We start from the raw sequence: 16,924 nt of genomic DNA on the forward strand, positions 1-16,924 counted from the left end.
TGCTAAGTGAACAAACATAGGCCTGTTTCTCCTTGTTTTCGTCTCTCGTGCCTGCAGAAATGAGTTTGAAGATGGCGATAATAGATGCCCATTGGATGAGTAACCTCCCTCACTTTTTGGATGTCGCAAGCTTCTACTCTAATTTAAAGTGGTGTCATGGATCAGGGACCTCAACTCGGGGGACGTCAGGCTCACGGCATCTTCATAGGACGGGCGCCTTTGGAACTCCAGTCATCCTTTTTGGGCATCGACGAATTTAGCCCGCGAATCCGATGAGCTCTGAGTCGAGATACCTGACTCTTAGATGGGGCTAATTACCCAAAGAGAGTAGTCGTCTGATGTTGGCTTAGCAGCTTCGTGGCGTTCCCTGCGCCATCTAATTAAACCCCGCAGCTTGGTGTTTTGTGTCTGTTGACTTGTGCCTAGATCTGGACTAATCCATCAAATTTGCCCAATTCGATGATAGGCTTCTTTTGGCATCTCTCTCCGATTGGCTTATTCTATATCCTTTCTGCAACCTAGGCTAAAATTGAGTCGCACGGCCGACGTCAAAGGGACGGGGCCAAGGATGCCCAGGGGGAGAACGGGGCTTGACGCTCGGTGTCTGGCCAGTGAATGCCACGAGTGACGTGAAGACGAACGCCGGGTGCTATGCCGCGGCTTTGTTGCGCAAGGGAATAAAACAAGGACCATACGGCCCCCTCATCTGGTCGGTATCAAGTGCCCATGTTCCCCAAAACACCCAAACAATAACACCACTCCCACGATGCCTTATTTCGCAGTAGTTGCTGCCATTGTCTCATATTTGCTCCTCGTGCGAGCGCTGCGGTATCGTCGTCGAGATGAAATTTTGCGCAGGTATCCCCAGTACCAAACGCGAGAGGAAATGGCGTCCATGTCAATATCAGAAGCCGCTTCGATCTTGAAGGAGCTTGGAAGCAGAGAGTTCCCAACGACGTTCTACACCTCGGTGTCTTTTGCCCTGTTCAAGGTTAGTAGGGAGTTTAGTGATCTCGGATGTTCACGACTAAGACACGCGCAGACGTATGGCATTCCAACGATTTCCAAATTGCTAGTAGCGACAAGCCAGCTCTCAGGGGACACCACGGCGTCGAAACGTCGAACGGACACCGGGGTACTAATGTCGGAAATCATCTGGAATACGCCGGACTCTAGAAGAAACATCGACGCAATTGCCCGTGTCAACTTCCTCCACAGTCGTTGGAGACAAGCCGGCAAGATCTCCAACGATGACATGCTCTTCACCCTCGGCCTCTTCGTCCTCGAGCCCATACGCTGGACGGCTTTGTACGAGTGGAGAGACCTTACCATGTTCGAGAAGAACGCCATGGCCATCTTCTGGAGAGACCTGGGCAACGAAATGGGAATCTCGTATGAGTGCCTGGTGCCCTACATGCGCGAAAACAAGGACGCTCTGGCCTGGGTTGAAGCACTCCAGAAGTGGTGCTCGAAGTATCAAGAGCACCACATGGTGTACGCCGTCTCCAACACAAAGCTCGCCCACGCGAACGTTAAGCTGCTTCTCATGGATTTTCCGAGATTCACACAGAACTTTGTGCTCAGACAACTGCGCTGTCTGATGGAACCCCAGCTTCGACAATCGATGGGGTGAGTGTCATCATCGTGTCTCCTTCAGCAACTTCTCGTATCGACGGATTCAACTGACACAACTCTGATTGTAGATACGAAGACCCGAGCAGGCTCGATTCCTACATTTTTGAGAACCTAGTCGCCATCCGTCGAGCCATACTCAAACACCTTTCTCTCCCCAGGCCGGAATGGTGGACATACCCAATGATCCTGGATGTCGACAAGAAAACAGGCAGATTCTACGCCCCGACTTACCTCGCGCATCCGTACTACGTCAAACCGAGCTTCTACTCGCGATGGGGACCCTCTGCTCTCTACACTCGACTTATCGGCGGGTACCTCCCGGGAGATCAAGGCTCGAAATTTCACCCCGAAGGTTACACAATTCCCGAGGTTGGTCCCGAGTCTCAGAGATGCAAGGGCCAGGAGTACATGTGCCTTGAACGGCAAAGAATCGAGAAATCCAGAGGTTGCCCTATGGCATTCCAGGCTTAGTTAGTTAGCATTCTTCTAAAGCCCCCTCCCACCTCTTCATTGGATACCCACATCACGGGGTTGGAAGACTCTTTTGTGAACTCGGAAAAGTATGGTTCGAGATTGCGATGCAACGGTGTAAAGATTCTTGAGTGATTCACGAACTTTTGCGTTGGATCGTAGCGATTAATAATAAATAGTCTTTAAAAATCGGGCGGTTCTCACTCACTCAACTCTCCCTCCCCGCCCGCTACAGGATTGACTCGTGGTTTTCGTAATGAGCAAGCAACAAGAGCAACCAGACAGACAGACAGACAGACACAGAGAGTAGTTAGTTAACAACCATTTATTTATAGTGTTTCTCAAAATCGAAGTGGGCAATAAACATTTTTATTTATTGTCAATCGACTTTCTTTCATTTGGGCTAGCTAATATGTAAAGTAAGGTTTTTGTCAGGTAAGCAAGATGAGAGAAGTCTCGTGGGTAGTGAGTGAGTGAGTGCTGGCTGCTTCATTCTTCTCCCTTCGTCTTGACTGACTGACTGACTGACTGACCGACCCTTGTGAGCAAATCAGGCAGTCAGTCAGTCAGTCAGTCTCCATTCATTCTAGATAACGCATAAGGTATAATATATATATATATAAGTCAAAGCACCTACATTTCGGCCACCCCCACATTTCAGCCACCTAAAAATGCCTTATTTCCCCTTAATACTATAACTACCCTCTAACTTTAAATAAATACAATATTTATAGATCTTATCTGAATAGCTTTATTTTTTGTATATACCTTTATTTATACTTAATAATTAAATATACTAAATATAAAATTAATTAGGCTATTAAAGCTATTAGTAATAGTATAAGCTTAAGGAAGGTAGTACTTAAGTATAGGATCCCTAGGATAACTCTTTAGTATTAACTCTATAGAATCTAGAGTAGGGTAGCTACTTTTGCTAACCTTTAGAGGCTTTCCCCTACTTAGGAGGCTAAACTAGCTAAATAGGTGCAGATTTAGTATACCCTTAGGCTCCCTCTTTTATATTAATAGGTTAAGGAGTTTACTAAATGTATTCTTTATGCAATAGGGGATACTTAGCCTATAGGAAGAGGCTAAGTATAAGCCTTTATAAGGAGGAATTTATTAGTTAAAGTCTAGAGAAGTTACTCTATTAATTCTAAATATATTAATAGAGTATTTACTAAAGTTATTAGGGACTAGTTTAAGTATTTTACTATACTAGAGATTATTAGTATTAAATTAGCTAATAAATACAATATAAATAAGACTAGTATTCTTAAGGGCTAGGGCTCTAATAGGCTAGTACTAAGTATATCTAAAATAAAGTCTATTTGCAAGAAATAGCTTAAATTAAGAGTATAAGTATTTATTATTAAATATATTTCTACTTTAAATTATATTCTAAATTCCCTTATTATATATAAGAGTAAAGTAGTCTAATAATAGTAGTTTCCTCTAGATTTTAGCCCTTATAAAGAATAGTAGTTTACTGCAATAGAGAATAAATAGACTTTAAATACTATTGCAGTTAAATAGCTATAGAAGGTCTTTATTCCTTAGACTCTTCCTTAGAGTAAGGAAGTTAAGCTACTAATTATAAATAAATATAGGAGTTATATAATAATTAACTTTATATAACGTACATGCATAGTGAGCGGATCAACATAGTGAGCGGATCACCTTTCTCTACCTTCCTACTATTATTGTAAGTTAATTCAGCAGCATCGTACGAAATCAATTAAAACTACTTATCATCCTCTTCTTCAGAGGTCTCCCAAACTACCTGACATGTTCGTACGTTATGTCCAGTCTTTCCGCAATTGCCACATCGCCGACCGCGCAATTCACCCCCCTCTGTACGAGCTCCCTCCTGACGCACATTTTCGCCTCCAGCATCAACAATACCCTTCTCTACCCGGATTGCCTCTGCTTCAGCTGCATTAAGGGACCCTCCAAGACGTAGTTGGGTTTTTTTAGCCCTCCGACGCTTGCTTAGTATCTCATTTGCCGTACGAAGCCCACGGCACTCAGCTTCAACAAGAGCTAGTTTGTGTGCTAACTTGCTAATACCTTTAGCCTGCAAGTCAACTACTTCGTACAAATGGGTTGGTGAGCTATGTTGATGACTAGTAATCCTTTTCTTAAGTGATGCAGAGCTTCGTACGGCGTCATGTGCTGTAGTTGGTGTCTTTGGGTCCCAGGAGCCCTGGCTGCTTGGGCGTGAGTTGGATGGTGTTGGCGTCTTTGGCTTGAAATCCAGCCGGGAAATAACTACTTCTGGGTTAAAAGGGACAAGGCCAGCCTGTCTAAAGCCAGCTCGTACGTTTTCTTCACCCATTGAAGTAAAAAAGGCTGCCTTAAAGGCAGGAAAGAAATCGTCCTTAGTAATGTGCGTAATCTGCATCCGCATCATTTTCTCAATTTCCTTGCCGTACGACGCCTTTAGTGGACTAAAACAGCCAACATCAAGAGGCTGGAGCTCGTGCGATGAATGGGGAGGCATGCAAAGAGCAATAATGCTGTGTTCCTTGCAGTAATCGTCAAACTTGGTGGACTTGTGGCTGTTGTGGCCATCAAGGATTAGGAGCCGGAAAGCACCCTTCGTACGAGACTTTGTGCACTTTTCAAAATGCTGTAGCCAATCTAGGCCAATCTCATTTGTAGTCCATCCATTTTCGCTAGGGTGGACGCGCCATTGGGGTGGGAATTGGCCATTGGTATACCACGAGAGGAGGTGATATTTGCCCTTGACGATGACGTACGGAGGCAGCGCCCAGCCATCTGCACATACGCCCTGAATGACAGAAACCCATTCGCGATTGCCAGGCTGCTTCGTACGAGGCCTTCCCTTACGGTCGGAAGTTGTAACAACCTTTGCGTGCGACAGCATTCCCATCAAGAAGCCTGTCTCATCAAAATTGTAGATATCGTCATCGTGGATTCCGTACTTTGCGATTGTGTTTCGTACGAGGGCAAACCAGGCCTGCACAATTGCAGGATCCTCAGCTAATGCCCTCTGATAGTCGATTCTACGTCGAAAACGCGTCTTTAGTTGTGGTTGACGTCGTACGAAGTTCTCTGCCCATCGGGGTCCAACACGCGTCGCGTCGCGTTCGTCAAGGAGGCAATCAGCCATATCTCGTACGTCGTCAAGTCGCGGTGGAAATCCTCGATCGATTAGGTCAATAACTCGTTCAAGAATCACTGTTTCTTCTAGCTCAGTCATCTTCATTGATTTCGATCGCGTTTCTTGTCGTGGTAGTCGTCCGATGCGTCGGTAGTTAAGGGTTGAGAATGGGATCTTGTAGATAGAGGCTGCTTTTCGTACGGATAGTTTTGGGTCTTTTTGGATAGCTTTAAGTGCAAGAATAATGCGGCTTTCATTTGAGGAGGATTCCATAGTCGTGCGTAGAGGAAAGTTGTTGTAAGGAGGAAAGGTAAGAAAGAAGGGGAAAGTGATCCGCTCACTATGTTGATCCGCTCACTATGCATGTACATTATATACTTCCTATATTCTCTAGCTACTTAATTAGTTAGTCTTTAGCTCTATTAAGGCAGCCTATAAGAAGGAGCTTAAATACTTTAATTAGTAGAATAATTTAACTATTATAAGTAAGAGGAACTTTATAAGCTATTATTAGAAGGCTTATACTATAGGTATAATAATATAGAATATTAGAAGTAGTTAGAAATAAATAGAGTTATAACTTGTCTCTATAGTAAAGCCTCTAATAAGCTCTCTTCTACTCCTAATAATACTAAAGCTATTAGTATTATTAAATTAAGTTAGTAAAGGGTAGTCTAGAAGTAAGAAAGCTAAGGAATAAGTATTTACATTATTTGCAGTAGTATAATTAATACTAAGGAAGATAAAGAATTTAATTAGCTAATTAAAGCTATTTATAGAGCTAAATAATAATACCTCTACTTAATGCCTCCTCTTTATAAAGGTAAAAAAAGGCTTTAGTAAGTAAGTATATAATTTAACTACTACTTAGTATAAACTAGAGCTCCTATAGGCTTAAGTTACTAATACTGCATGCAGTAAGGAAAAGAAGGGTAGTCTAAATTAACTTAAATACTAAGTTCGCTAATATTAAGGATATTTAGAAGGCTCAAATTGAGGCTAGTAAAAAAGAGGATTTTACAAATAAATCTAGTAAGGCTAATTTACCTATTAAGGCTAAAAGCTGTATTGTAGTAGCATTTAGGTAAAGTTAATAATTAATTAAACATACTAGTATTAGTAGGAATGCCCTTATTTAAGGTAGCTGAAATGTAGGGGTAGCCGAAATGTGGGTGCTTTGACTTATATCCAGTAAGCAACAATGATTGACAGAAGCAAAAGTGAAGATGCGGCCAGTGTGGATTGAACACACGACCTTCAGATTGATTGATTGAAGTTTCCCGGATGTGAACCCGCTTCAGTCTGACGCTCTCCCAACTGAGCTATGTCCGCCGCTGGTCTTCCTTGGCGAACATCGTGACCAACCACATCATGGAGGCTGTCCACTCTGCATGCAAGTGGGCCGGAAAGGAAGCCGACAAGCAACCCCGGGTCTGCCCGTCCATTGCTAAGCCAACCATCCTTTCATCTTTGATCAATCTTTGATGAAATGGGAAATTATTGCATTAGTACGTCACTGGTTTATTAGTTGTTGATTTTTGTTTCTGCTTGTTGAAAATCCAAATCGTACTCTAGGGTGGTTTGGTGATTGTGATGGATGGACTGTTGAAATCTTCCATCCTAGACCCTATTCAAGCTCGGAGACTAAGTTCGTCTCTGGGAAGAAAACGAAAAGGCCCATCCTGCCAAAGCATGTCACAGGATGGCTATCAGTATATAGGTTCGAGGAAAACACGCTCAAGGCACGTGGTCTTCAGATGATCGACAACGTGTTTGCTGCTGTTCCTTGTTGTACGGACTATTTATTCAAGGCTGTTTTCCACGTGTCGGGCAGGCAGAGGATCAGATAACAGGAGACGGAACCCCCCTGGCGCTGTCGAATTGTCAAAAATGCGATCGTTTCTGAATGGAAAAAAAAGCAGGGGTGAAGAGTGCGAGGAATCGAGACCGAGACTCGCACGACATCCCAATCTGGCGGTTTCCTTGAAAATCCCGATTCTGGACCATCGTCGGCTACCTACTACACACGCAAACTTTCGCAGTGGGTGTTCAACTTATCTCAGTAAAGACTGTAATGGGCAATGTCGCCATCGCCGGATGATGCGTTTGCGCAGATTTCAGGCGTGGCAGCTGGCATGCTTCGTAGGAACTTCGAAGTCTTTGTCGTGCCCCATCTGTTCACCGCAAGCCCTGTCAGGTTCAGATTCTGCAAGTTCGAGAAGCTTGGCACAAAAAAAGATCCGCATACATGATCTACAGAGCTAGATGCTAGCATTGTGTTGCAGCCTGACTCGCGAAGCCACCAGGACCCAACGATCAGTCGGAGCAAGCCATCTCAATGGGGAATGCCACGACTACCTATCGAATGGAAGGTCCGGTGGTTCGATATTGTGGCCGTTTTTTTGCAACGCTTTTGCAGACTTTGGCGTCAACAGCTGGGCGGCTCAACCGGCTCGATGGTCTGAGGTGTATCTGTCTCTCGAGCTGGCTGACAGACATAAGAACCCTGATGCAGGGGGGGTTGCCAAAGCGAGAAAGAATTTTGCCGATCCACTTGTTGCTGATGCTGCCCCCATCTCATCATCGCGGGGGTTCGAATGGCTTGTGAGGGGAAAAGATGGGATTTTCTTGTGGGCTGCAAGACTGCCTGCCGGGTGAAGCCGGGCAGACTTTAAAGCTGCCAGATGCAGTGATCTGGTCTTGGGACGAGGCGAGAACCCAGCGTCTGCGATGCTCACGACGCTTGATCGGGTCACCGGGCATTGTGTCTCCTGATATTTGCAATCTTCGCAGCCGATCCTCTCACCCCACATAAAGCTGGCATCAAAACAAAAGGGACGCGTCTTCCGGCTGGTGTCTCAAGGTTTCGCTAGTGCTTGCACTCGGCTTCTTGATCCGGTCTACGGATTCAAGCTAGAGACCGAGTCGCAAATACAAGCACCGGACGGGGGTCCGTTGGATCGCTTGGCCTGCCGCCTTGGCATCATTGGCATCGCACGATCGTTTGCGACTTTGCGGCTTCCATTACTCTCCCTGTCCCCCCTGCCGCCCGTCGGAGCGCCAAGCCGGGCATTTCTCAGTTGCCATCAGCCAATATGCGGCTTCACATCCGGGCCGGGACTTGACAAGACAAGACGGGAGCTAGAAATGGCGTTTTTAAACCCGGCCAGGCACGTTCAGCTTTTCATTACGAAGGAGAAATACTCCCAGCACGTTGTTCCATGTGTCAGAACATGTTCCTCCTTGGGTAATAGTCCCAGCAAGACGGATGGGACGTCCCTTGTCAAAGATTGATAAACCATGGTTAAACAACAACAACAACAACAACAACAACAACCCGGGCACACGGATGGATGGCCTTGGCCGAAACCTACCCGAACATCACCACCGTCTTGCCATCGGATCGTACATCGTACATGGCGTGTTATGCTCATGTGCCGCTTCGAGTTTCCTCCCCCTCTCCCCGGCCCGCCGCCCACTTGACGTCAGTCACCCCACGCCTCGCGACCCCGAGAAAACGCTTCCCCAAATCCAATCCCCAGAGGAGAAAATTTTCTTAAATCTAACTCTCCTGCTTGCTTGCTTGCAAGCTTCATGCGGAGACTCCGTACTGTTCCGCGCCGGTCACGAGAACGAACCGCCGAGGGCCTCGGACTGTCACCGAAGACCGTCCCAGAACGCGATGCCCCCGGTGGAATTCTCGGTCAAACCGTACCCCATTCATGCGGGCCTCGCGCAAACGCTATCCTGCGCGGGTGTGGAGTCTCGAGTCAAGATGTGGGAGCAGAACGTCGCGGCCTGGGTCTCCGGCCCATCAAAACGTTATCACGCGTGAGCAAAGAGTCTGGAGCCCCGAGGGCAGTTCCCAACTCTACGCCCGCTTGCTGCGCTTGTCCCCCTTCCCCCCCCCCCCCCCCCCCCCCCTTGCCTCCCCCAGCAAGTTTGTTCTCCAAAGCCGTGTGTTCCTGGGGTCTCTCCGCTGGAGAAGAAAGCCTGAAAATGCGGACAGCATCGCTCCTACTTCGGCCGTTTTCTCCCCAGTTTCTCCACCCAGACACCAGACGAACTTTTTGGATGACGATGATGGTGTCGAGTCTAGACAAAGCTGGTGTCAAAACTCGGGCGAGGAATCCACAACGATCGAATGCTGTCTCTGGGTTGGTCGACCCGTGTTTGACGGCCGTGTTGTTGCTGGTCGGCTGACTGTGTTGCGAGAGGAGATTAAAAGCTTGGTTCGTCCCGATAGAAAGAAGTATTCTGCTAGGTGTCCTTGGCAGGTTGTCTCTTTTTCCTTCCGGACGATCAGAGCCGCATTCACACTTTCGAAAGCTTAGCATCCGAGAGCCCTGAACCATATCCGTTGATTTTCCCCTTTTGGCCCCCTGATTAAATTTAAACGCGGTCTTGGCTCGCGGCCACGCGATCAATAAACCTCCAAGATGCACGGAGTCACACTCGCCCCGAAGATCTCGGGCAAACACAACCCAGACGGCCAAAACGAGGCTCACGTCGAGAACCTGGCCAACGCCCTTCCCGGCCTCAACGAGAAAGATGCCACCGCCGTCGCCCAGGCCGGCGCCTGGGAGATTGATGCCTTCATCGACGGCATGGAGCGCGAGCTCGAGGCTGCCGGTGGCCTGAAGACGGGCTTCTTCCAGCTCGAGTTCAGCGAGACCAAGTACTTCACCTGGCTCATCGTGGCCTTTGCCTCCATGGGTGGTCTTCTCTCCGGTCTCGATCAGTCTCTCATCTCTGGCGCCAACCTGTTCTTGCCTGCCGATTTGGGCCTCACCGTCAAACAAAACGTAAAGAAGCATCACCGTCCCTTCGTGTCACACACAGACAGTATATATACTGACTTGCTCTTGTTAGTCGCTCGTCAACTCGGCGATGCCCCTTGGCGCCGTTGGTGGTGCCATCATTCTCAGTCCTTGCAACGAGTACTTTGGCAGAAAGATGTCCATTATTATTTCCTGCATCCTCTACACCATCGGTGGTGCTCTCTGCGCCGGTGCCCAGAACTTCGGTAGGTAGCTTCATACCCCCCCTGACTCCTGACATTTCTGCGTATACACACACACACACACACACACACAAAGCATCTTTGCTGACCACATCCCAGGCATGATTGTCTCCGCGCGTGTCATCCTGGGCATGGGTGTCGGTCTTGAGGGCGGTACCGTCCCCGTCTACGTCGCCGAAACCGCCGAGCGAAGAATTCGTGGCAACGTCGTCTCTCTTTACCAGCTCAACATCGCCCTCGGCGAAGTCCTCGGCTACGCCGTCGCTGCCATCTTCATCCACGTCCCCGGCAACTGGCGCTGGATTCTCGGCTCCTCCCTCCTCTTCTCCACCATCATGCTCATCGGCATGCTCTTCCTTCCCGAGTCCCCCCGTTACCTGATGCACAAGGGCCGCACCCTCGATGCGTACAAGGTGTGGAAGCGCATCCGCGGCATCTCCACGCCCGAGGCCAAAGAGGAGTTCTTCGTCATGAAGGTCTCCGTCCTGGACGAGAAGCAGGTCGTTGCCGAGGGCGCCAAGAACAAGCGCTTCCCGTGGATGGACTTCTTCACTGTCCCCCGCGCCCGTCGCGCCTTGGTCTACGCCAACATCATGATTCTCCTGGGCCAGCTCACGGGAGTCAACGCCATCATGTACTACATGTCCATCCTCATGCAGCAGATCGGCTTCGACGACGAGAAGGCCACCTACATGTCGCTCGTGGGCGGTGGCTCTCTGCTGATCGGCACCATCCCCGCCTGCTTCTACATGGAGAAGTTCGGCCGCCGCTTCTGGGCGAACGCCATGCTTCCCGGTTTCTTCGTCGGTCTCGTCATCATCGGCGCCAGCTACCAGATCCCTACCACGACAAACACCACCGGTGCCGTGGCCTGCTACCTCATCGGTCTTGCCTTGTACATGGGATTCTTTGGCTGTTACGCCTGTCTCACTTGGGTCGTCCCCTCCGAGGTCTATCCTACCTACCTTCGATCCTACGGCATGACGACATCCTCGGGCCTGCTTTTCCTGTCTTCTTTCATTGTCACCTACAACTTCTCCGCCATGCAGGAAGCCATGACGCGGACGGGTCTGACTCTCGGCTTCTACGGCGGCATTGCCATCTTGGGGTGGTTCTACCAGGTAAGCCCTCATTTCCTACCCGGATTACAACACAACAAACCAACTAACCTTGTGAAGTTGATTTTCATGCCTGAAACCAAAGACAAGACCCTTGAGGACATTGATCTTCTCTTCCAGAAGCCGACCCGGGAGATCGTTGCGATGAACGTAAAGAACGTGACCCAAAGTTGCGGCAACTTTTTCATGGGCCGATGGGGCAGCAGCGCTCAGCCCGCCCGTGAGATGGAGGTTGACGAGAAGAATGACAAGGAGGTTCTCGCTTAAGAGGTTGATTCCATGTATAACAATATGGTTTCGTTGACGATAGATACCCTGGAATAATTTCATGACCTTTGCAGCGTTCAAGCCACCGGCTATACAGCCTTACCTACATTCCGATCTCATGACATGACTGGCTCCTCGATCGCCGTAATCGGCCCCATTCGGCCCAGGCTATCCGGCACAGGCGGCTGAAGTTGACCGCCGCTGAACCAGTCCGTCTAAAGCGTAAGTACCGTGGCTGCCTGGGATACTTGTTTTGCCCCAAGTTTCACATCCAGAAGCTGAAGATCAGGGTAAAAAGCAGAAGAGTTGCGCAGAGTGATTCCATGGCTAAGCAACTGTTACAACTCCGGTATTTGAGTTGTCCACTAAGACCCCCTTTTCTTTTTTAGAAACATGGGGGCTGTGCTTCCCAGGGCGCTTAAAATATGCGGTGAACGATATGGGAGCTGGTCGATGCTGCAGTCGTGGTGACTGAGTCTGTGGAGCTCGGTGCGCGAGAAACCCGAGCCGTCCACTATGATGATTTTCTCTGCGCCCGCAAGGAAGGCCGCGGGAAGCGCTGAGGTACAAGCAGTGTTGTCTTTATTACTATATTGCTACACGGCCAACTGTGTCGTATCTGCGACAAGGCTCCGCGCCTATAGCAACACCACACTTTCGTTTTCGCTAGACTAGCTCGCTTCAGCTGTTGTGACATTTTTGCTACATCAAGAGCTATATTCTCGACTCGTGTTGTCCTTATTCTATTTGATTTACTACACAGCCTATTTTTCTAACATCACTTCCTAGTATGCTAATGGTTACAAGGCTGTCTACTACATGGCTACTTGCTCTTGAACACACGTGTGTAGTTTAGTGCTGCGCTAAGAAAGCCTTTCCTTAGGAATTGGTGCGTCTAAATTCTAGACATGCGAGTCGGGAAGGGATGATGAATCTGCGTTCCTTACAGTTTGCTCTTGAACCCTGCTGTAGAGGTCATAAACGTGTTTTCTCTATAGGGATGCTTTGAATTTTACGTATTGAACTTCCAAGGCGGAACCTTTGAATTCGTGAGACTCTGTCTGGTCTCTTAATCGTACTCTTTGATGATTTTGTCAAAAGTCAAAGTTGCCTGCACAGTGGTAAGCTGCCAGCCTACAAAGTACCGCGATGTCAAGGGAACGTTCCCTGGAACCGATCTACATGTCACGAGCCCAATAGGGTACCACCGGTTGCCTAGACCCTGCAGGATTCGGATATTGGAGAAGAGGACTCCTGTGGCGGACTACCTTAACGGGCCCCTAGGATAGCCCCCTAGGACACTGACGACCCCCTGGAGCTCCGTCTAGCGGAACTTTATAGATACACATAGCTCTCTGGCTTCCTATCCTAAGGAAGAAGGAGGCTAAAGATGAATTTAGTTACCTACAAACCCCTCTCTTTGAAGCTGACCTCTTTACTCTGTACAGCGACCCTGACACTACTACAAGATTGCTAAGTAGAATTATAGAGAACATGGGTCAGGAGTTCGAAGTCCAGAATGACGGAAACCTGTCATATTGATGCCGGCCGCCGGCATCTCTTGAGAGCCTCGAGCTCGGGAGACAGGGAGCTGAGCGTCAGTTGGCTGGCGGGGGCTCCTCTTTCAGCCGGGCAGGTAGAGTGCACCCAGCTGCACTAAGGTCGCGTACTTTATGTTTTCACATCGGCAATTACTCATCTGTATGTCAACAATAGCGGCTGGATTGGCGGTGACCCCGACGCTTGTGGGGCCGGTTGAACCGTCCGATCCTCGTCCGGATGTGGGACGGTGGCCGGCCCCGCTTGCCGAGCCTGTCATCAGACGCTTCGCTACACCTCCGCCCTCTCTCACTCTAAACAAACTCTCTCCGCCTTGTAACAAACCTTGTCGTTTCAGGCTGCGGTTGATCGAAAAAGAAGTAGGAAAAGAAAAAAACACATTCACCCTTTTCAGTCGATTCACCGGGCCGTACATCATCATGCGTTTTCTTACCGTCGTCGTGCCTGTCCTGGCCGTCTTCGCGGCTGCCGCGGCAGCGGCGTCTGGTACCGATTCTGGCATAATGAACGCTTTGGAGGCACGCCCAGACGACTGTGGTACGAATGGCGTCGCTGGGGGCCAATGCGCCGAGGCCTTTGAGCAGAGCGATTGCAATGGCCCCCGGGTGAACTTCATCAAACCCGACGTGAGTGACCAACCGTCCTCGTGTCCTTCTTCTCTCGTCGTCCCGTGGCCGCATCTGGCAAAACGAGGCGCTTACTCATTCTTTTTCTCAACAGTGCTCGCAAACTTGCAATAAGGTCGCCGAGAAGCGCGTCAGCAGTCTCAGAGTCTCTGGCGACGGGAACGTCGGCAGCACTGTAACGTGCTACATGTACTCCGATGACAGTTGCAATGCGGAGGTCCGCAGGTCCAGTGCTGTATCTCAATCTTGGCAGAGACAGTGTCTTAAAGCCGAAGGCCAGAATGTCAAGAGCTGGAAGTGCCTCAAGGGGTGCTGAGAGTCAACGGCAGCCTGACGACGACGACAAGTGGTTGAAATAGAATAGTCGTTTTTGCCCGGTCACATTCACATGAACAGTCAGCCTCATGGTCATCTCGCGAGGAATCAACACCACCATTATTGTAAATAGGCCTTGTTACTTCGTATCCGCTTGTTCGATCACGTCCCTAGACGTAGTCACTTTCTCGTGGCCACACGATGGCTGACGGACGCAATGTGACAGATATTCCACCAATGCAGCCAGTCTTGCGCGATTGTATCTCAGAATAGCTTCGTTTATTAAGAATGTTTCATGGCAATCGTGATTTCCCAAGCATACTTACTCCTCCCTACGTCAAGATCGTTCAAGATGGTTTAATGACCTGCTCCCAGACCGAGAATCTTTTCTACCACGGTCTCCCGTATCTTCGTAATTACACCATCGTTTCCCAACTAGATTACATATCCCTTGCTATTCAGTCGTATCGTAAGGGTTGATTACTGCTTCTCGTTCGCAATCGGCGCTTCTGGGTCCAACGGAAGTTTTACAACTCCATTCATCGAAACCGGTCTCGAATGACCGTTCGCAAGCCAGCTCCAAGATGACGCGGGCGGAGACGAGTGTCTGTGGGATTCCCGCTGGAGTCTAGCGTCGGTATCGATATTGAGTGAGGTCGTCGACGCGCCTCCACAAAAGATCTGCAGCTCGCCGCCTGTGATACTTCTCATATCCGAGATCGTGGATGGCCGCAACGGCAGGCCCTCGCCCTGAGGGAATGTCTTGCCACGTCTCGTCCACGTCCTCGACTCGTAAGAAAGCTGGAACTCCATTGTCTTCATGATCCCAGAAGGCGGGGGCTCAATCGGAGATGCGCCGCTCGAGACTGTCGACATGGTGTTTGAATCAGTGTCGGGCGCGGCGGATGAAGATGAGTCCAATGTGAAGCCCGGCCCACGTCTCAACGGGAAAGCCCACGACGCTCGATGGCGCGGCGGAGGGGGCCGTTTCGGCGACTGGGGTCCCGAGATTCGGGATTCGTACGAGAAGTCGTCGAACCGCAGTCGAGGCAGTTCCTTCGAGCGCGCTTGAGTGCGAGACTCGCGGACAGATGTCATTGATGTTGACATGACTCTAGCGATAGCTGGAAATGGTCTCGTTGCCACAAAACAAACCTGTGACGTTCTCGTTCGTCTCTTCTCAGGGATGTGTCCGACTCAAAGACTGAACGGCGGTGCGTAGACCTTTGCTGTTCCGACACCAGACTCTTTCGTTTCCTCCCCAAGTGTCCACGTGTGTTGTATAATTAGGCCGCGAGAAAAATGATCGCGATAGACGTGATGCCTGGCGTCGGCGCGACGCTCAATCGAGGCGGATACTCCGTTGTACCGGAACACTTCTTTCTCCAAAAGATGGATAGGCCTACATCAAAAACTGTGAGAATTGGGTGCTTAGATTCGGTTCGAAACATCCACCGGCAGAGTACGATCTCGCTGTGAATCCCTAGACTGCACAAACCTACCTGTAGGAATCTTAACTACCCTCTGTGCCTGTATCTGGAACCACTTCCCGCTGCCTGGGAAACAGCCGCCATCCAGGGGATTGGACACCCTGCAAATGATAAAGGGGGTTGTTGTCGAGGGTGGTGGTGCGGATAGGAGCTGCAAGTCGAATCAGACACTTGGGGCCCACGTCGACAATGGATCTCCTGCACCCTGAGGCCTGCGGTGGACGATTATGGCCGCTGGTGTATGAATGGGATCGAGGATTGCGAGACAAATCGGAAAGGACAGGCCTGGAGGGTAAACAAGCTAGTTTGAGAGGAATGTGTCCCGTAAGAAATGAGACTCGGGTGCCCAAGAAGCGCGGTCGGCCCGCGCGTGGGGGAATCCTGGAAGTTAAAAGCCAGGACAAACAGAGTTGATTGTTGGCATGCGGCCCTTGGTTTGTGAGCTTGGGTACGAGCTCAGAGTCGGCAACGTCTGCGAATCACGGACCGAACGATGTGTTGACATTGGGGCTATGAACATGGGGCTGCCTCTCACGCCGTCAACATTGGCGCAAAAAAAGGACAAAAAGGGGGCGGGGCCGTAGAACGCTTGGGCTGCCCAACGTCGTGGTGGATGGGGACAGATAGGGGTAAGAGCTCCTATGCTAATGCGATGTGGCATTGTGGAAAGGCAGCCATCGTCCCAAGCTTTTACGCCCGATCTTTAAGCTTCCAACTGTGTCTTCTTGGGGGGGGGGGGGGGGGGGGGGGTGGTTTTTTAATCCGGGTTGCAAATGGCCGCTTTGGGTTGAAGATGCGAGGATCAATGTATGCAAACGGAAGAGTGTGTCCCGGCGAGCTGGTCAAGCTTTGCGGGGGCTAGGGAACGATCTGAATGGCAGGGCCAGTAGCACACTGTTAGTGGATGCTTTTGGAGTGAGACATCTCCCTGCAAGCCTGCTAGTTGAGCGGTGGTGGCTTGTTGCGTGACTGGAAAGAGATATTGCTTGGGTAGATCGATTCCCTAGTGCCGAACTAGTTGCTTACGCCGGAAAAGGAAATGGAAACTAACCCGATCAATGGGCTGTCCTTCTGCTTAGGCACCCGCGGAGAAGAAGATGCGTGCCTATAAAGGTGCTAGCAGAAAAGAGTTGGCCCGCGGGCGTTCTCGTTGGCGCAGCCAGATGTGGCGAAGCGAAAGATCTTTCGGTCTAGATGCGAGTCGACGATCCACGACGGGTTCTCCAGGCCTAGACCGCGCACACAGCGCTGGCTTTCTGGATGATATGGACATGGAACAGAATCCCAGACGC

The 16,924-nt window shown here is 49.6% G+C and overlaps 4 protein-coding genes across 4 annotated transcripts; 3 read left to right on the forward strand and 1 right to left on the reverse strand.

Moving 5' to 3' along the window:
• Positions 1–766: 766 nt before the first annotated feature.
• Positions 767–2,106, forward strand: CH63R_02211 (uncharacterized protein; the record flags this gene model as incomplete). The annotated part of the gene is made up of 3 exons (XM_018297186.1): positions 767–991; positions 1,043–1,629; positions 1,704–2,106. The coding sequence occupies 3 exons, from the start codon at positions 767–769 to the stop codon at positions 2,104–2,106; spliced, it is 1,215 nt and encodes a 404-aa protein (XP_018162002.1).
• Positions 2,107–9,672: 7,566 nt separating this feature from the next.
• Positions 9,673–11,641, forward strand: CH63R_02212 (Hexose transporter; the record flags this gene model as incomplete). Its single annotated transcript, XM_018297187.1, has 4 exons — positions 9,673–10,038; positions 10,106–10,259; positions 10,356–11,377; positions 11,435–11,641. 4 exons carry the CDS (start codon positions 9,673–9,675, stop codon positions 11,639–11,641), a joined length of 1,749 nt encoding a protein of 582 aa, XP_018162003.1.
• Positions 11,642–13,620: 1,979 nt separating this feature from the next.
• On the forward strand, positions 13,621–14,186 carry CH63R_02213 (uncharacterized protein; the record flags this gene model as incomplete). Its single annotated transcript, XM_018297188.1, has 3 exons — positions 13,621–13,827; positions 13,922–14,044; positions 14,157–14,186. 3 exons carry the CDS (start codon positions 13,621–13,623, stop codon positions 14,184–14,186), a joined length of 360 nt encoding a protein of 119 aa, XP_018162004.1.
• A 436-nt stretch (positions 14,187–14,622) lies between these two features.
• Positions 14,623–15,240, reverse strand: CH63R_02214 (uncharacterized protein; the record flags this gene model as incomplete). The annotated part of the gene is made up of 1 exon (XM_018297189.1): positions 14,623–15,240. One exon carries the CDS (start codon positions 15,238–15,240, stop codon positions 14,623–14,625), a length of 618 nt encoding a protein of 205 aa, XP_018162005.1.
• Positions 15,241–16,924: the final 1,684 nt, after the last annotated feature.

This window comes from Colletotrichum higginsianum, chromosome 2 (assembly GCF_001672515.1).
Source record: "Colletotrichum higginsianum IMI 349063 chromosome 2, whole genome shotgun sequence".
In the NCBI taxonomy this organism is placed as follows: Eukaryota; Fungi; Ascomycota; class Sordariomycetes; order Glomerellales; family Glomerellaceae; genus Colletotrichum; species Colletotrichum higginsianum.